General features: G+C 41.3%; 1 protein-coding gene across 1 annotated transcript; it reads left to right on the forward strand.

Annotated features, from left to right (window-relative positions):
- Nucleotides 1-5,661: 5,661 nt before the first annotated feature.
- LOC106950599 (nuclear receptor subfamily 1 group D member 1-like) lies at nucleotides 5,662-19,110 on the forward strand. The gene is made up of 8 exons (XM_015037554.1): nucleotides 5,662-6,461; nucleotides 13,336-13,647; nucleotides 13,760-13,848; nucleotides 13,960-14,104; nucleotides 16,062-16,633; nucleotides 16,741-16,926; nucleotides 17,020-17,230; nucleotides 17,886-19,110. The coding sequence occupies exons 1-8, from the start codon at nucleotides 6,443-6,445 to the stop codon at nucleotides 18,080-18,082; spliced, it is 1,731 nt and encodes a 576-aa protein (XP_014893040.1). The 5' UTR covers nucleotides 5,662-6,442; the 3' UTR covers nucleotides 18,083-19,110.
- The last annotated feature ends 1,511 nt before the right edge of the window (nucleotides 19,111-20,621 follow it).

The following is a 20,621-nucleotide window of genomic DNA, read 5'->3' on the forward strand; positions in this document are numbered from 1 at the left end:
GTTGTGTATATATACACTACATTGTGAACTTGTTGCCCCTTTTTTTGCATAGTAGCTTAAGCTCAGCCACATATGATGGACTGTGTATCCGATTATAGGTTTTCAGGTTCTGTAACAGAATCTCAAATGGATTTAGATCTTTCATTTTCATCCACATTATTCTGCTGCGGTTCTGGCTGCATCTTTAGGGTCGTTGATCTGTTGTAGCTTAACCTCCAGCCCCAATTTAAAGCCTTTTGCAGCCTCAAACAGGTTTCCTTCCAGCATTTAGCTGCATCCAATAATGTGCGTCACACAATAGTGTCTTACATTTTGACCAAATTGTTGAAATTTGGTCTCATCTGACCTGCCTGCTGTGTTCCTTGACTTTATGATGCTGTTTGCTCATCTATATTTTCTATTAAATCTCTGACAGAACAGCTGGTTTTATACTGGGAAAATGACATGCAGATGGACTCGAATTACTACATAAGTCATTTCTAAAGGCAGTTGATTGCAGTGAATTTCATTGAAGGGGATCAGATTAAAAGGGACACATTCCATTTTAATCATAGCATTCCCTATGTCAGTATACCAAATAAAACACCAAACAAAATTAATCAGAGTTTGTGGTTGTGATCAAATGTAGAAAAGTTCAAGGGGTCGACATACTTTTGCAAGACACTGCATGTCCAAATAGTTGCTCTGTTGACTAATTATACCTACATGTCATTACAGTAAGCCTTACTCTCTCTCTTACAGTGTTATCTGATGCATAAAGCTATAAAACCTCAGATAAAATCCTCCTAAATCCTCCTAATTTAATTCCAGTAACACATTTACACATTCATATCACATTTACAGGGTCTAAATAGTAAAAAAGCAGTTTAAAGACAAAGATGCTGACTGTTTTCCAGGGGAATAGGTTAAGTGTGAAGAGTCACTTGTTGAAGTAAGCATGTTGCCATGCAACTCTAAAATCAAGTAAACATGGTGAGTAACCAGGTATTGACTCAATGTGACAAAAAGTACATGCATGCAACGCAAAGAGTGTCAAGAGACTGCAGCGCTTAATATAACTCCAATTAGAGAAGCAATGCTAATGGGTTCTGTGGCAAATATAGTCCCTCCTGGACCGCTGCAGACACATGCTCAAACACCCACACCCACTCTGGGTTTACAGTGGAGACACCAAAGGTTTGAAAGTCTGAACACCATTTGTACTGAAGCATGTGAAGACTCAAAAAAAAAAACAACAACAAAAACCCCCCCCCAAAAAAACAAACAAACAAAAAAAGAACACAAAGACGAGCTGAAATTACCTCACATTTCCATGCTCGCACTGCCACCTTGTGGCAGGAAGAAGCATCGAAGTACATCCGTTCAGCGCCACAAATCTAAACGAGTAACTGGGAGGTGTTTTATTTCTAGCATCGGCATTAGCAAGCACTGCACCGTTTTATATGTAGGTGGTGGGATTACAGGATTACATGCTTTTTAACATTATTAAAGGAAGAGCTGTTTTTCTCTCCTTATGCAGCATAGAAAAATGTGAAGAAACACATAGTATAAATAAATAAATAAATAAATAAATAAATAAAAAAGCACATACATTGTTTATATGACCTGATTCCTTTTGAGGAACAGAAGTCAGTGACAACAGAACCATCTGCCGGTTCACCTCAGGTTGATTGCTATAATACGCCACAAGGAGGCGCTGTTTAATTAGTTATTTCCACAACTGACACCAAAGAAGCACGTTAATATGGTCAAATATATGTTGATTAAAACAGATCAGGCAGAAAAATACAGACACGAACATTAGACAGTGAGTTGCTTCAGTCAGTCTTTGCTCTAATCATCACCTCTATTCCTAAATTATAATTTTTCATCACACCTTTAATTTTTCTAAGCTACATGCATTTATTTCTGTTCATTTATTTGTTTTCCTTTCTTTTTTCTTTTTTTACTTTCTGGTCATTTTTAGGCACATGCTTTTATTTTCTTTACACACCTCCAACCTTAACGTTCTAGTTCCTGGAAGGGTTTTTTCTGAAACTCCTGACCTCCCAAACAAAATAACTTCAGTTTTGTTTTCAATTAGATAAAATACATTTGCATTGAACTGTGATTTTATAGCATTATGACAAATAATTCAATGTTTCAAAGAGTCAGTTAGTAATTTCTATCGGTTTTGGGGTAAATAATATCATCAGTAGAAAGGACTATCCATCTCCAGAACTAGAAACCCAAACGGTGCGTGGCCTAAGACGGAGCTCTGTGGGACTCCATGCGTAAAGCTGTAATGCAGCTGATCGATTTTCTTTGATGTGGACTGAGAAACTCCTGCCTTGGATATCTGCAAGCTGGGACAAGAAGCGGGTGCTTGATACCATTTACAGCCAGACTTCATTTGCAAATTTTATGAGTGGTTACACCACATTAGGTTTGTGGCTTGTAGGCATAAGATGTTTTCCCACTTCACTCAAAAGCAACATCAGCGTTAGGTGAAAAACTACAACTTGAAGAGAGTACTTTCTTTAAAATATCTTTATTTTTATGTGTGACTGAAAGAATTAGTCTTATATGCAGAGTCTTATATGTTAAAAGAAAGACATAGAAGTCCAATTTGAAGTTTCAAAGAGGCCTTGAAGGGGACAGAGCAGGCCCGTCATTCAAAATCATTTGTGGGTCAGAAAACCAACACTTCACATAACCATTTTTACTTTCTAACAGGACAGCAACTCTACACGTAAAGTTAAAGCCACAACAAAATGTTTTAGCTGAACGCACATACATGTGTTAGAATGGTTCAGTCAAAGTTCACACTTTTAAAGCAACTGAGAATTGGTGGCAATCCTTGACATTTGCTGGACAGACAAAGAAGTCGGACTGATTTTGAGCCTGTCGCTCAGTATTTCAGTCTATAGATGTGCAAAGTTAGTGGAGACTCAAAATGAATTGTTTTACAATTTAAATAATTTCACTGCAGAAATTATTTTAGTTTCTTTGTTTTCAGTTGTGCCAACAGTATTGTGAAATTGAAGCACTGGATCATGTAAGACAACGATTGTAAAATTGTTTATAAAATAGCCTGTTTCGTTGTTAAAGTAATGTCACTTTTTTATTAATAATTTAACTTGAAGCTGCGATGGGATTATCAGGTTATGTTGCTGTGGATGACAAAAAAAAAATAGGCTGAAATTCATACTCAAAACTAGAAAATGGTCGGATAAACTTGACTGTAGCAGACAGTAAAATCAGTTTATTTGTGGTTTATTGTATAACTGATGGAGTCTGAAACCACCTAAACAGGTGCAGGTTTCATCCCAAACACCCCTTGCCCCCATAGCCTCATTCTGCACCAGCCCCAGCCTGCGGTGAGGAGATTGTAATTCAGCTCACCTACCAAGGAGAAGAAAGAAGTGAACAAATACAGCCCCTCCGACCCCCTCAAGGTTTAGCTATGTGACCTAAATTTTATTCTTTTGTGTGTCTGCCCGCAACAGGAGATTGTCTTTTTTGTTCTTTCTGTGCGGACGCGGTGCTTTTTTTTTTTTTTAACACATTTGGGTTGTTTTACGACGCGCTTGTTTGCGCAAGCTGCTCCTGACCTACATTCGCTGCGTCCCAGGCGCTCTCCGGTGATACTCGGGCTCCCAGCTATCACAATGTTCGGGAGAGAGCAAACGTGACGGAGCGGGGGAGGGGAGCGGGGAGAGGAAAGGGAGTCACGCTGAGGTCCGCCCTCTCCGCACGTGTCGGCTTTCTCAAGCAGAGATCGTCTATCCAAGGGATGTTCATATGCCGCTTCTCCCTTAAAAAAACAAACAAACAAAAAAAAAAAAACAACTTCATCAATTTCCGGTTAGCTTTTGGACTTATTTCGTTAATTTTGTCATCTTTAAGAGGCTTATAACCAAATTAAAATATGTTGTTTTCACTGTTTCTGTCTCACTCCTGAACAATTTAATTTTTCTCCTAACTGTTTTGTTTTTGCCTTTTGTTCTCCTATTCATGACTTATGGAAACCAAATACAACAGTAATCTTCTCTCTATTTGGCTGCCAAATCCCATCGTAGATACAAAGGAAGACATTCATTCTGCTGTCCAAAAACCCATCTTAGCTCATCACTAAAAGGAAAGTCATAATTAAAAAAAAGAAAATCTATAAATAAATAAAGAATGCCTCATACTGAAATACATACACTTCCTACATAATATACCCTGTATAATATAAATTCAGCTCAGAAGCCCAAATTATTTAAATACCTGCATCTGGCATACATTTTATATGTTTAAGGACGATTTTATTGTATTAAATCATTATTATTGTTTGCTTTTTATCCTTTGTTATTGCTTTCTCTTTTATTGTTTTTATTATTTCAGTTAGATTTACTCTTTTTATAAATATATGAAAACTAGCTGATTCAGTCACACCTTCTCCCTATGCATTGCTTTTAAGATAACATTTAAACGATGCATTCTCAGACCGTCTGCATTGCTTTGTAGTTTCATTCTGTTTTTTTTTCTTTTGTTTGTTTTTGTAATATTCTTTGGACTGCTGAGATTTAATTAAATTACTACTCTTCTTACCACAGTCCAAAAACCTGACTGTTGGGTTAATTGATTACTCTAAATTGCCTTTAATTGTGAATGTGTGTGTATGGTTGTTTGTCCTGTGTGTCTCTTTGTTGACCTGTGAAGTTGTCGATGGTGAACCCCACCTCTCGCTCAATGACCATAGGAGACAAGAACTGTCTATGCAAAAAAAGTGGTTCCAATAGACAGCAGAGGAGGGCTAAATGCATATCACTTTTTTCATATTTCTAATAGTAAAAATAATTGGAAATCATCTATCATTTTTTTTCCACTACACAATAACACTGGGCTTTTGTGTTGTGCCACATAAAATCACACGCTTTGAAGTTTGTGGTTTTAACATGGCAGAATGAAAAGAAGCTGAACAGTCACAGTGCAAGACCAAATGTACCTGGGGGGCCAGCGTGCAGTGTTTTTCCTTTGGTGAAACAATGAAACAAAACCAAAAAAACAGGGGGATAGTTGCCCACAGAGCCACTTTTGGCTCGGGAGATGCAGGTTGCACTTCCCCGATCTAGCAGATGAAAACAGTGATTATATTCCAATATGACTGAAGCTAAAAGTGCAGTGGCTTGATTTTTATTTAATCATTAAAGTAAAACTATGAACGTAAAAATGAAATTGATCCAAGAGACCAATTAGTTATGGTTTCTTTGCCAGAAATGGATTTTGTATTTTTTTCTTTAGTACAGGGGTCATAACAGGAGGCAGGACCTGTTCTGTCCCCTGTTGGCCCCTGTCTAGACCTAGACTTACTACAGTAAGACCTCTTGGGAAATTTACTCAATCTTCAATATAATGTCAATAATAACATAATCAGAATTTAAAATACTTTTATTCTTCTGAGTTTGGTTCAAATGTTCAATTCAACTTAGATTTTCTTTAATAAAACAACCTCCCTAATTCTTAACATTTTGGCCAGTTTCAATCACCAATCCCGATGATAAAACCCCTCCGAGTGAGGCATCTTACTCTGCTACCGCATCTCTGCTTGCTTTCTCGCGCTTATCTCCGAGCCCGGGCAGCTCATTAACATAAAATGTGTGTCAGTAGGGCAGCGCGAGCTCACATGCCATGCGCACATGCTGTAGAGCTTTTGAGCAGCATTCCAATGTCGAACGAGCCCAATGCGCCGTATCCACGCGGGGCCGTGGGCCAATGAAACAGTGGGAAAGAGTAAAATGAGTTGCGGGGTAGGGAGGTAAGGGGGGATATTTTCACAGAGCGTGACGGTGAGGGAGAGAGAGAAAGAAAGAGAGAGAGAGCATTCTTGATTCCCATCAACAAACAAGCAGGGACTGAAAGAAAGAGAGAGAGAGGGAGGGAGAGAGAGAGAGATGACGAAGAAAGCTGGTCACATTTCTCAGGCACCTGAAAACGTGCCGCTTATTTTAGGACGCGTGTTGCTTATTGATGAGAGGGGGAGTGTTTAATCTACTTCCACTCTGATGGTGTGTTAATGGTGACTGTACATGGCAAGCAGTTGAACGCGCTGGGATTCTCTGTTGTGTAGAGAACACCCCTCACACAGTCGCATCCTGCCACCAATACAGACGGACCAGCATCTCATCATCCTGGACCAATGAGGCATCTCAACTGAGCTCATTCTGATTATATATATTGTTGTTTTTTTTAACAGAAATATTTATTTTTAATATTTCTTCATCGTCGGCTGGGCTTTTTTTTCCTCTGCCCATGTGGGTCTGAGCTCCGGGATAGTACACTGTGTACATATGCTTCTGCAGCTCCTGAGTCTCTCTCACTTGTGTTCACGAAACTCCTGAGTGACAAGCAGCGGAAAGCGGCGCAGCGGTAAAAGTCTACAATTATTCCACTTGGAAGCGAGAATCGACAAGACAACATGGAGAATAGTCCTGGTGGTAAGTGGGATTTAAATGTGTTTTGCTTGACGGATCATCTGTTTTGTGAATCTGTTTTTTTTTTTGAGTGAGAGCATCGCAGCAAATATTTGTTTTTACTATGTTAAGTTACCCTTCCATTTAATTTATGAATGATTTTATGTTTATTCTTTCGTGTTTTAATAGATTTAAAAAAAAATAACTGTACGCTTTAGCAAGAAGCAACCCAGATATGTTTTCACTTGCACGCTTCATAATTTCTTTGCATTCTGAGTGACAGTCAGCTATATACAGCGTTGTTGCAAAGCGGTAGAAACAGCGCAGTGACAGAGGGAAGTCCTCCTGCCCATTTTTTTTCTTGGACTTCCGATTTCTCTCCACGTAAACAAACTCACGTGAAGCGCGACCCAAAAATCCCACCCACTCTGACCGAGTCCGTTCTCCTTCCACACTATCCCACTTATCTTAGTAGTTTGGCTCACATGATATTTACTGTCATATATTAATAAAAGGAAAGCACGTGCTCGGTGAGCAGATAGGTGTTTATTTTAAGAGGTGATTTGACTCCCTGTATGAGCAGGGGCGTAACTGGAGGGGGGCCCATGGGAGGTGATGATTCATGATTTTGAAGAGAGTATTGTGTGCATGATATATATTTTTTGTCATTAGAGAACTTGCATTGTGTGAGACGAGAGTAAGATTTCTACACTATCATTTATCAGAATGAAAAAATACATAACTGAATGTTTTTTAATAGAATAATATATTTTTAGTTTTTAGAAACTTTCATTATATTTATTCAGTTTAAGAGAATTAATCAATATGGCACAATTTTATTTATATCTGTTAATATCATTACTTATTAATTATTAAATACATTTTTGATTTATGTCAATATGCTTTCTCTTTTGATATAGGATCCCATATTTAGCTTAATTTAAAATAATTGATTTACAGAGTAAGTTTTCTTCTATCATAATTATATTTTTATACAAACGTTCACTATTTATGTCAGTATCCTTTATTTATTGCTATAGTTGTTTTTTATTTTTATTGGATTTCCATCGAAATTTAAGCTCATATCCACATTTATTTGCTAATTTACATCAATATGTTTTCTCATTTTAGTACCATATTTTAAAATCATGGATACTAATATACTGAATTAGCTGATTTTGGGAAAATATGTACTTTATATTTACTAATCAGACTCAATTTTTAGCTTTCACCACATCAGTATACTGAAACAAATATATTTTTAAAGCTTTTGACTTTGAGATTATTAGCAGCCCCCATCTGGCCACCCATTACAAATCTTTATGGGTGCGCCCCTGAAAGACACTGAGCTGGTATGTAGAACTTTACATTTTAAATGGGAACATGCATTTTTAGCCGATTTAATCCCTTTATTCCCCTTTTCATCTCTCCCCCTTTCACGCACGTAAGAAATCAAGAGTGTGTGGGAACAGTCAGGGCCACTGGGTCAAAACATTTTTACATGCGCAAAAATGTTCAATTTCTACATGAGCTGAGGAGTAAACAGGCAGCTCTGCCAAGGTTCGTCCTAAATCACCGCCTAAATGTAGTGAGATGATGATGGTGATGAATGAGCAGATCACGCGTTGCCCATAAGCGGAGTGTGCCAGTCGATATCAGTCAGTTTACTGGGATAAACTGGGGATACTGTTACAGCTGTTAAATGCGGCATTAGCGTGCATTAGAAGTGGGCTGACATCGATTCAGCTGTAGTATCATTTATTAGCGAGTCTGACAGCTGCTCAGAATTGAATCCGGCTGCCTGTAATGTCTCCTGCGCGCTAACATGCTGGAACCTAGAAACGCAATATTCCTCGCTAATGTCTCTCGTATTAATCTCCACGCAAATATCACAAAGTCCTTGAACCGTCGCGAAGCTGCGAACCACACGCCTGACTTTTAATACGCAGCCTCCCCGCCTCGCCTCTAGTTGACTTCACGTGGAGCCAGCCTCGGCAGACACGTGCCGCACATGGCGCCCCCCCAACCACCGCCTCCTCCTCCCGCCCTTCCTCTGCCGCGCGCGCAAGCTGCTCGCGCGCTCAGCTCGCGCGCAGGGAATTCCTGTGTGTTTTTGCTGATAGATTGGTCAGTGGGTCAGAGGGTTACTGCAGCCTTCCCAGTCTGCCGTGTGTTACTGGGCCGCTACCAGTTTGATGGCCGCTCATCGTGGAAGTAAGGAGAGTTGGGTTTCAGTCTGACACACTGAATGAAGAGCGTGAAAGGACATATTAACCCAGATATAGCTCGACAGACAACCGCCATTTATGTTTCAATACAGCACATTCAATGCAAAAATTAAACCGCAACCAAAGTAGGCTATAGAAAAAAAAACCCTGCACAACTATATCTGATAACACAGATGTAGTTGTCTCATATTCTTGTTAGAAAATATGTATACAGTGCCAGATATTGGTTTGCTGATCAAATTATTTAGCCTTTAATGATAGTTTCCATAAAGAAAATGCACTTTTTTTTCCTTTTTTTTTTTTTTACAAAAGTGATACCATTTATTAAGGGAACAAAACTTCAAATCAGCCTGGCCCCATGTGAAGAAATAATTACCTCCTTAACCTAAAAGCTGTTTGTGCCACTGTTGGCAGCTGCTGCTTCTGTCAAGCATTTTGTAGTAATTATTCCACTTAACCCAAGTACACTTGAGCTGAAGGTCATGAACTGACGGGCTGACGTTCTGCTTCAGGATATTCTGACAGAAAGCAGGTTGGATTTCTTTAGACTGAACCATAATATGTTGCCTTTTCAGGTATTTAGGCCTTCTTCACGTCGTCAGACAGTGGCAGCTCTTCTTTTTCCAACGGGTCTGGCAGCAATTAGACCTGGATACGGGTAGTGAAATTAAAATAAACAAATGTGGTTGATTACAGGTATTTTATGATTTAAGAGTTATTCAGATTGACTAAATAGTGCTAATTTTCTAAAAATTAGTGAAATTATCCTTTATTAAATCATAAGCTTCGATAGTTGCAGCTACAGGACTTTGCAGCTACATTTTCTCACAGGACTCGCATTGTACTATACAGCTAACAAGCACGAGGTACAACTGAGAGATAATTTTTCCTTAAGCAACGATAAAGCCCTAATGCTACATTTCACCTTATGCACAGGGATATGCGATCATGAACATGGTATTATTTTGTCAGCTTTTTTACTCTTTAACTTGTTTTCAGAGATTAACAGGGTTTTCTGAGCTCTGTTATCAAACTGTATTTATCAATGAGTGTTTCAGTGAATGATTCCTGCTCTTTGTACAAGCCCTAGGTGTGTTTTTGTTGTTGCTTTTTTACAGCTTTGCTGGTTGATGATTAGACTGAATAACTACAAAGCATGTGGGTGGTGTAGAGGCTGGCTGACTAAACTCTGAGTTTGGTTGCATTTCTGTAGAAGAGGAATGAGAAGTATGCCTGTAATCTGAAAGTTTTGTTGTTTTGCCTGAACAAAAGGTGACTCTTTGACCTGACAGATGGGAACATCTTGACTCCTGAAAAACTTAGATCACCTCTTTATAAAAAAAAAAAAAAAAAAATGTTCTTGTGACGAGTTCCTACAATGACAAGCCAAAGAAACGCAACACCAGATTTAGTTCTTCACAAATAAATGTGCGGCTCATTCACTCTAAAGCAAGATTTTTTTTTAAAACAAATTCAGTCGTGGAAGATCTTTTGAAATGTTATTGTGATGCCGAGGGGAAAAAAAAAACAGGCTGATGTCCGCTGAGGGCTATCGCCTGGATCGCAACTTCCTCACGTGACGCGGGGCCAGCTGTTTCACGTGGAGCGAAGCTTAGCAACCATGCAAAAAGGGCCTGGCTAGAGAAGTTAAAGGGGGCATCTCCCACCCCAACACGACTTGTGGGCGGATGTTTGTACAGTTTGGCTCCCACACTTGTGGGGTGGGTCCTCGTCGTGGAGAGAAGTTATGAAGGTGGGGCATTACAGGAAACTGTTTATGCCGCGTTTCCTAAAAACAGCTCACATGTTGTTACCTGTGTCTGCGTCTGGCACCCGTTCAAGTCCTGCAGTTCACTCTGTCACCCAGTCACATTGCATTCAAGGAAGCAGTCAGAACGTGGAATGTTTTTACTCTGGGTGGGAGGGAACGAGAATTTAAAATGTGGGAGTGGTGCGCTTGTGTGCAAACAAGACATGACCCTGAGATCGGCTAACCTCCATATAACTTTATTATCGCCGCGCACAACAAAAACAATGAGGTGTGCAGGCAAACATCTGTGTCTGATGCCAAAGCTGCTGCCACACATGATGCGGCAAGCCCAAAGCACCTCATGTGGGAACTCCAGAGGCACTTGGAGCTAAACAGAAATGTTGCACGTGATCCCGAAGGGGAAGAAAACACAAGAGGCGAGAAATCCTTTTCTCAGATCATTCAAGGTCCAAATAGGAAACGTGCAGAGAATTGCATTGCTGATCGGGGTGTTGCCTCTTCAGATAGGTTACTCTTGACATCTCCTGTTTCCCAGTCTGGGTTTCAGTAACCCGTTTAGCAGCACAGTGCAGATTTCTGTTTTGAGCGATGCTTCAAACCTGTCCAACAGGTTTCCAAAACATGAGTCATGGCCGTCAGGCAACCTTAAGAAGGACTGCTTTGAGGAATAATGTGAAAAGTCTCTTTACATGTTTATACACCTGTTTTACTGCTGAGTAATCCAGCAATTAAAACAGAGCGTAAACAGAAATATTTGCACGGAGTTTGTTTTAGTTTTTTTTTCCACGTATTTCATTTATAGTACAGTTTAAAATGAAAAGTAGGTTAAAAGTAAAAGTAGGTCTTCGCTAAGTTCACTTTAGGTCTCCCTCACGACTGGATGTATCAGAATTGATGGTTAGGCTTTTGCAGTGATGTAAATAATCAAAACCAAACAGATTTTGTGCGCATTAGGAAAATATTTGGCACAATTAAATGATATTGTGCAGTTTTATGGAGCCTTGAAATGTGTACCGCAAGTTTTCAAGGAAGGTGTCAGCTGTTTCAAAGAAGTATTCACAACTAAAGTGATGTGAAGGTTTATATCTGGGGAGTCCTTACGTGTCCACCTCTCATTGAAACCCAGCTGCAACGGAGAGAAAAACAGAATTAATTACAAATATATTTCCTTTAAATTTACATCAATATGTTTTACTTCTCTTATGTCAAAATGATTTAGTATGTGCATCGCGTGGAAAAGTAGGTGCAGACAAACATGCCTGATCCGACCTAATAATACATCAAGACAATAAAGTGAGCACCTTTTCAAACACATTAATTTGATTTTTTTTAAAAAGAAGTTTGTATCACATTTGCTACGTTAACTGTTTGTGGTTATATAATAATCTTAACCACAAAGCATCATATTATTTAATCCATCCAGCAGGTTTTTAAGGAAATTACTAAAAGCGTGACAAAGTTTATTCTACCTGCATCAAAACCAAACACTTGGTGAGACAGGACAAGCGTTTGTTTGTTTAAAGCCTATCCTTCTAATCCAGCTGTAAAAATAAACAAGCACAAACAAAAATAGGAACAAATGTCTGTATATTTTTAATTTGCCACTCGTTTTTTTAATTCCCTGATAGATTTCTTTTGCTTCCGGGTGAACATGAGGGTACGAAAACAGCCGTGATGCCTCCGCACATTTTGTCACGGCTGTTTTATGAGCGTATAAGGTGGCCTTGTCCTCGCTCGCTTTCCTCCCTCGCTCTCTGTAATCACAGCATTATAAGCCTCCTCTATTCCAAACGTGATCTGCCCCGGCGCTTGTCATGCTGCTGCTGCTGCTGCTGCTGCTGTTGTTGTCTACACGGGACTGCGCAAAGAGCCTTGTGAGCCAGGCGGGAACTGTGTCAAGAGTCCATGTGAGCTCCTGGTCAGGTGGCTGGCGGATAGATGGGTTTGCATGCCCAGAGCTAAAGAGAGGGAGGGAGGGAGGGAGGACACACAGGATGGGAGGGTGCAGGAGGGAGGAAAAAAAAAAAGATCGAAAAAAAAAAAGAGGGAGTGCAGAAAAGACTCGTCTCTGAAAGCAAGCTGGCAGGGAGCGAGCTGCACGTGAGGGGCCGTCTTTCATCCTGCGGGGGAAGAATGCCGTCTGCGAAACAAAGCAGGCGTGAGGGCGGGGGGAGAGGGCGGAGGAGGGCGAGGGTGTAGGAGGGGGGTAATAGGGCATTTCCGATCTGATGTGACATCCATAAACAAAGGCTCTGTTTATGAGCATCTGAGGCTGCAGTCACTAACGTGTTGTGACTTTCTGTCATTGTGTGATATGACACTATACTTATATATTTACTCCACAAGCCTCTCTTTTTAAAATGCGATGCGACATCCTGAAGGCTACTTTATCAACGGTAAAAAAAAAAAAAAAGACCTTGAAGCTCTTTAACCGAGAGAGATGCACTGTTGAGTGTGTGTGTCAGCTATCAGATAAAGATTTCTTAGGATCATCACATTTCATTTCACGAGATCGCTCTTGTAAGGATCATCATTTGAGAGGTTCTTCTAGTTCACACGACACTGATTGTTTTTCATGCTTTAACGGTCTTGTCATTCTGGTTTGACACCTTGGGACTCCTTTTCTCAAATATCTCGTTGTTACTGTAGTGTGACGTTTTTTTTTTGTTTTTTTAATTATTATTCTGAAATATTCATTGGATCAGATTTCAAGCTGTCCCAACACGGTCACAGTGTTGTTTGCGCTCTCTGAACGTCTGCCAACAGAGCTCTGCGCGTCAAAGGAGAGCATTGCTGAACTTCTCGCACTCTCACCTACATGGTGTGTGTGAGCAGTGACCCAGATAAACACTGAGGGGGTCAAACTAAGTTTCCAACGCCATGTGCTCCCCTTCTCCAGGTGGCGTCATCCTGTACGCCGGCTCATCCGGCAGCGCCAGCCCGAGTCCTGGAAGCCCGTCCAGCGGATACCAGACCCAATCGCCGTCCTCCCACTCTCAGCCCTCGTCGCCGGAGGGGGTCTCCTTCCAGGAGATCGGGGTGCTGAAGCAGAGAGGCGACCATGGCGGAGGAACCGTTTCCCCCAAAATGGTCTTTCAGTTCCCGGAAGTGAGCAACGCTCCCATCGCTCACGTCACCACGGCGTCGTCGGCCACCTACGGCCACGCCACAGCTGCCAAACGGTCCTGCAGTTTCACCGGGACGTTCACCAGTGAGTTCTCGCATTTCCTCTCCTCCAGTTCTCGTTGCTCACCTCGTCACTGTCTGCGGTTTGCCATTGTTCCTCTTTCCTCTGTCTGACGTTGAATTTGTTTTGTTTGCAGAGACTGGGGGAATGGTGCTGTTATGCAAGGTGTGTGGGGACATCGCGTCCGGCTTCCACTATGGTGTCCACGCCTGCGAGGGCTGCAAGGTACGGCGAGAAACGAGACGTCCCCCTCCCCTTCTGAGCTACAAGAGTTGTCCTCAAACTCTTGTAGCTCAAAAAGCATTTATTCTCACTCTTTATGTGTTCTGTCTCCAGGGGTTCTTCAGACGCAGCATCCAACAGAACATCCACTACAAGATGTGCGTGAAGAACGAGAACTGTCTCATCATGCGCATGAACCGTAACCGGTGCCAACACTGTCGCTTCAAGAAGTGTCTCTCTGTGGGGATGTCCCGAGATGGTGAGCAACATGGTCTATTTTTAAATTATACCCCACTACCATAGGCTTTTACGTACATTTGTTGGCATTTCACGAGATCACGTGTAGAAATGGAAAAAATAATAATAAGGGGAGATTAATACATCATGATGCGTACCTTTGTTTGCAAAGGATTTTTAATATCACAAATTGTTTTCCCTTCACTTCACAAAAATGCGCAGCACTTTGTAACAGCCTATCACATAAAAGACCAATAATGTTGATTGAAGTTTGGGCTGTAATGTGAGAAAATCTTCTAAAGTTTATGAGGTATTAATACTTTTGCAAGTACACATCTGGAAACTATAAAGTCAGATAACAGGGTTGGTGTTGCATTGTTGTTGATCTTCCGTGTTTTAATGAAAACACAAGCCAGATTCTGTCTTCTCCCCCCTTTTTTTCCCCTCCATTGTCCTCCTTTTGTCCTCTCCCCACTCCTCTCTGATTTATGGCGAGAGGAGCTTTAGTGTCCCTGTCGTCTCCAGTTTTGCTCAAACAGCGAAAAAGAGAGTTTACTTTTTAAAACTGGGACACAAAGCAGCTGATTACCGCCCTCGTGGTCAGCATGATTTACAGTCTTTGCGGGCAATCATCTGCGACATATTGTTATCCTGTCTTGTTAATCATTAAACCGTCCATAGCTTACCTATAGAATAATGTATAACTCCTTTGAAACTGCCCTTCTGCATTTTTTCCACTGCAACACTTCAGTCCTTTGGGGAACAGCTAAACTAGGTGATAATAAATCATGTTTTTTTTTCTGGAGCAAATATTTTTAGTTGACCCAAAAAAAAAAAAGAGCCAAAGGAAGAAAATCTGCTAATTTATCAAACTGCAACCTAACCAAACTGTATATATATAATATATATATATTCAGATTTTTATTTTAAATATGCACACTCTAATGAGGAAAAGCTGCTTTTATTCACATTTTTAGCCCGCTTTAGAACCACCTCTGACCTCTTGCCCTTTCAGCCCATCACACCTGCCCCCTTGTCGTCAACCCTCATTCACGTTGTCACCTCACTAATGACACCAGGTTCAATGTTTTTGACCCAGTGACCTACTTCCACAGAGAAGCTCATCTGAAAGGCGAAAACAGGGAGAAAACATGCAGAGGGGGCGAGGGTGGAGACTATAAATAGGACAGCCAGTGAAGGTGCACCGCTGACAGAGGGGGAGGGGAGCGCTGTAAAAGGCAAAGAGGAGAACGAGACGGGCAGACGTGAAGGTTTCTCAATCTGTGGTGCAACAGCTGTGACTGAGTAAAGGACCGCCGATCAGGAACATGCACAGGATAGCCCTCGAGTTTCAGATTTAGGATGCCTTTAATTATCGCTAAGCAGCATTATGTGGACATTTCCAACCTCGTATCAGTTGTGTGTGAATATTTTGGAGACCTCTGCCCCCTTAAAAGAGTTTAGATGTTTACTATCGATTGTGATACGAAGGGGGAAGACGGAAGACAAAGCCGGATGATGTTTTATATTTGAAAAAAAAAAAAAAAAAAGGCTAATCCTAAATACACAGCCGGGAAAGCCGTAATGAAAATATAAGCGGAGAAAACCAAGAGATGTTCAAGAGGAAGATTTGTTGTTACATTAATGGATTGGTGCTGTGAGAGTGAGCATCACGTATGTTTGTGCTCTCTTCCATAAACATATTTATTTGGAATATTGAGTCACTGCAGCTAATGTGTCAATTATGATAAAAAATATCAATTAAAAACATCCAGTGTTTGAATACCATTTTTTTTGTCAATATCATCCACTGAACATTCCCATCTCTTCAAATGATAATTTAACATATAATTATACTTTTTTACCAGGCTTTCAGAGGGTAAATTCATTAGCTATAGAGGCTACTGCTGTAATATTATGGGCTGCATCAGTTTATGCTAACAGAAGACGCTTTGTCTTGTTTTCTTTTTCCTCCTCAGCGGTGCGCTTTGGGCGTATTCCCAAGCGGGAGAAGCAGAGACTAATGGATGAGATGCAGAGCTACATGAACAGTCTCAACGGACCGGCTTCCGTGGAGATGGAGGTGCCGCCTCCCTCCGACGGCCCCTGCAGTCCGCTCCACCAGACCAACACCAGATCCTGTTCTCTACCGCAGTCTTACCCCAGCGAAGAGAAGCCGCTCAAAACGGCGGCAGGCAGCAGCAGCCTGGGAACTCCATCTTTCCAGAGCGGAACGGTGCAGGAAGCCGGCCCGTCCGTTCAGCAGAACCTGAACCCAGCGCAGTACAGGGTTCAGGTGGAGCAGCAAAATGTCTCGACCTGCTACCACTTGGCTGCGAACTACCCAGCTCCTCCCTGCAGCAATGCAAGCTCCACAAGCACAAATGTCGGCAACGCCAACTACTCCTTCTCCTCCCATCAGAGCAAGTGTCCAGTTAGTGGCAGCTTATCGTCTCAGGCCTTCACAGGTAGTCATGGGGTCATGCCAGACAGAGATAACCAGAACCTAACATCCTGCCCCTGGAAGCTGAACGGAGGCGCCAAAGTGCTTGTGAGTCTCTCTCTCTCTCCCCCGTGCTGTTTAAATCAATAAAAATCAGTTCAGAGTCAATCGGATATTATTATTCCTAATACTCGTCTGTTTTCTGCTTTCTGCAGGCGTGCCCTCTCAATTCGTGTCCCGTGGCTCCGGCCAGTCGCTCCAGCCAGGAGGTGTGGGAGTCGTTCTCCCAGTGCTTCACCCCGGCTGTTAAAGAAGTGGTGGAGTTTGCGAAGAGCATCCCAGGCTTCCAAGCGCTGAGCCAGCACGACCAGGTCATGCTGCTCAAATCTGGCACTTTCCAGGTGCGTCCACCTCCGTTCACGCCCCCGAGTCTGTCCTCCGGTTCCCTCCGGACCGTACATTCTGGTGCTGACCGGGTCGTCTTCTGTCCACAGGTTCTTATGGTGAGGTTCTGCTCCTTGTTCGAACCCAAAGAGAGGACGGTGACCTTCCTTAACGGACAAACGTACTCGCTGGCGTCGCTGAGGGCTCTGGGTATGGGCTCCCTGCTGGACGCCATGTTTGACTTCAGCGAGAAGCTGGGATCTCTAGGACTGGAACAAGACGAGATGGCTCTTTTCATGGCTGTTGTTCTGGTGTCAGCTGGTACGTTGGAGAAGCCTGCATGACCATAAGCGCTTTGTAAATTCTAAAAAGGGATGTCTCAGTCAGGTTTTCCTTTAGTTTGCAGGATGCCAGTACTTTATTACAGTCAATAAAAAGGAAAAGCTCAACATGTGAGTTGCTTCAAAGTGCCCAGTATCGCTCTGAGCTCTAAATTTAATAATCATCAGTAACTGTATTAAACAGTAAAATATGAGTTAGCGTTTTGAACTAATTTAGTCAAATAAATTAACATTTCAATATGAAGATCCTCAATAAACCAACACTTTGTTCCTGGTGACAATGTTTTTGTGCAGAGCAGTTTGCTGAGGCGCTAGTCTAATACTAGCATGTAAACTCTATAATCTGATCTTTTAGCTGCCAGCATATTTTGTTGAGACAGAAACCTCATCGCAAAAGGTGGAAAACGTACAGATTTTTTGTCATTTATAAACATCTTTGCAAACTATTCAGAAAAAGATTTTTTTTTAAAGGTTTGATGGAGCCAATATAAACTTTTGCAGACAGTGCACCACGAACAGGTTTAAGGAATTGAGCTTGGTGATCAGCACCTCTTCAGATACTGACCCGATCGGGACATCCCTTATAAAAACACATTTTCACAGACTTAATGTTTCTTTCTTCCCTTCCCCCCCAGACCGCTCCGGTATTGTAGAGGTGGGAGCAGTGGAGCAGCTGCAGGAGAACCTCATAAAGGCTCTGCGTTCGCTCATCACCAGTCGTCGGCCGGATGACGGCACGCTCTTCCCGAAGTTGCTGCTGCGCCTGCCGGACCTGCGCACACTGAACAATCAGCACTCGGAGAAGCTATTAGCTTTCCGCATAGACCCATAAGTTAACATTTCATGGCAGAGTCACGAGGTTATCCTCTCTGCTCTCCGCGTGAGCCTGGGTTGCCAGGTTGAGCACCGTGGCCTCTGCATGACGGACAGCTGTTTCGGGAGCCGGGCCAAGTTTAACTCTGGGGTGGGGGGTGAGGAGTGGAAAAACACCGGAGAACATCAGCACAACAGGAGGTGAAGGCTCCTCAACTTTAGAGCTTCCAGCTGGACTGCCAAGAAGAAACGGACTGTATTCTTCCATGAGTTTCTTCGAGCCGGTGTCAAACCGTCACCTTTCCCCTCGCTCGGCTTCTGGTTTTTTATCAGAAGCAAACTTTTTCTACCGAAGACCAAAAGGAAAGAAGAAAAAAAACAAAAAGGACAGAGCTTGTTGTTGCTCATTTGTCTATGTTCTCCTGTCCCAGCTCATAAAGCTAACGAGAAGAAAGCACACGCTTTTGAGATAAAAAAAACAACACATTTGCCAATACAAACTTCTTATTATGCTCTTCCCATGTATAAAAAGAATTAATCTGAATATAAAGTTTGTCCTAGAAAAGACCATTTCTAACATCCAGTTAGAAGAGCTGTTTGTGCTTGCCCATGTCGAAATTAAATAAGCTATTTTCACAAGATGTCATGTGGGAAATCTTTACTGAAATCATCCATTTGTGATCGAGATATGTTTGATATTTTTAAGGAATGAATTGTATTTATACACGCTATAAATATTGGGTCATTTTAGACCACGTTTGAATGGATATATGTATATGTTAAGGTGTTCTGTTGTACATTTTGTACAGAACTTGTAGTTGCTTCCTTGCTAGATGCAGATAGATGTATATGTAAAATTGAACTATTGAAAGCTGCCAGATTGCTTTATAGAGGACTCCCATCATGTGCTTCGAGGTTATAGCTTTTATTTGGAGAGATGCACCTGAAATAAATGTATCGTCACTGACATCATCAGTATATTTTATGTATATTTTGTAAATGTCTATAGTCGCGGCATAGAGATCCACTATTAAAAAATGTTCTATAACATTTCTCTTTGTGCTTGTCGTCTTTTCCCTCTGATGCACATACCCATAGATCTGTAGCCTAGCAACTGAGCCAATCAGCCAATCGTGCTTCAGATCTGACAGTCATTAGGTTTTCCATTTTTTTTTCCCCCTCTAAAAGTGAAACGTCACCTGATCTTTAAGTGCGCTAGCGAGACCAGGTCAACTCAAAGATGGCATATTTCTTTAATTACAAGTCAGAATGTGACGCACAAATAGCGCACTTTTGTAGAGAGGAGGCAAGAAGAGGAAAGGAGCACAAATAAATGGATTAATGGAAAACTCAAATATGCCAGTGAAATGCCAGTTACACTGCAGGTTAATTAGGGACTCGAATGTCTTCATGGGGTTCATGATGTGAACAGACTGACCGTGAAACGGCGAGAAGAGAAGCTTGCGTAGCTTCAGAACAGAATGTCCTCTCACTGGAAATGTTTAGGGACAGTTTCCATAAACAGCAACTCTGCCCTCCAGAAGCCCTATTAATGACTCACTGGCATTAACTTTTTTTTTTTTTTTAATGCATGGGTAGGAAATGACTAACCCCTTAAGTAGTATACCATCAGATACATGCACACATTTCTACAGAAAGCAGATTGGCAGTCTCATTAGGGGAGTGTCACCTGACTGCACCAAACTTTAGCATTTAAGTAAACTAAGTACCAGAATCAGTCAGGGATTGGAGAAGAAAAAAAATAGTTTTAGAAGTAATACAGTTCTTAATGTGAATGATGAACATTCCTTAATGTAATGGAAAACAGACAGGCGCTATTACTATTTTATATTCCAATTTCTGCATTAGAGCACATTACTGGTGATCTTCAGCAGTGATAAGCTGATCAATTTTAGGTCTTCATCTGCCACCTGCTGGACAGGATCGGAGTAGAAAAAACACGTTTGAGATTTAGATTTAGTCATTTTGATTCTGGTGCAGGAGATTCATATAACAACACAATTTATAACAACAGCAGCGCTTTATTTTGTGATGTACCGCACATTTTTCATGTGTGTGAATAAATAAAGTTTCACTCAAGTAATGTGTTATATTAGACATATTTAGGTCCAAGAGGACGTGTAGCTTTATTACATTCATTTGGTTTTAGTTGCATCTGATTCGGTTTAATTCTTGACATTTCAGTTCATTATTTCAATTCATGCTATTTCAACTTAAATTAATTCGATTAATTTTCCTTGCGCTTAAATTAATTCAATTCACATTAATTTAAATAAATGTATTTGTCCCCAGCTGCCAGTTTACAAGAGAATAAATCTGGTGATGCCTTTCTTATCCTCTGCTGCCATCTGGTGGTCATTAATGGGAATAACAAACACAAGCTTAATGAACTGGGTTGTTTTTTCTTCTGCTGTCTGTCCTCTAGTGGACAAACTAGAGGACAGCAGAACACTGAGCTTTTATGACGAGTTTCATTCCAGATCATGTTCGGTGATATTAGGTCTGTTGTACCATAAAATCACCATTTGATGTGATTT

The sequence above is a fragment of the Poecilia latipinna genome, unplaced genomic scaffold, assembly GCF_001443285.1.
Source record: "Poecilia latipinna isolate Pla-1442-1.1 unplaced genomic scaffold, P_latipinna-1.0 Scaffold411, whole genome shotgun sequence".
Lineage (NCBI taxonomy): Eukaryota > Metazoa > Chordata > Actinopteri > Cyprinodontiformes > Poeciliidae > Poecilia > Poecilia latipinna.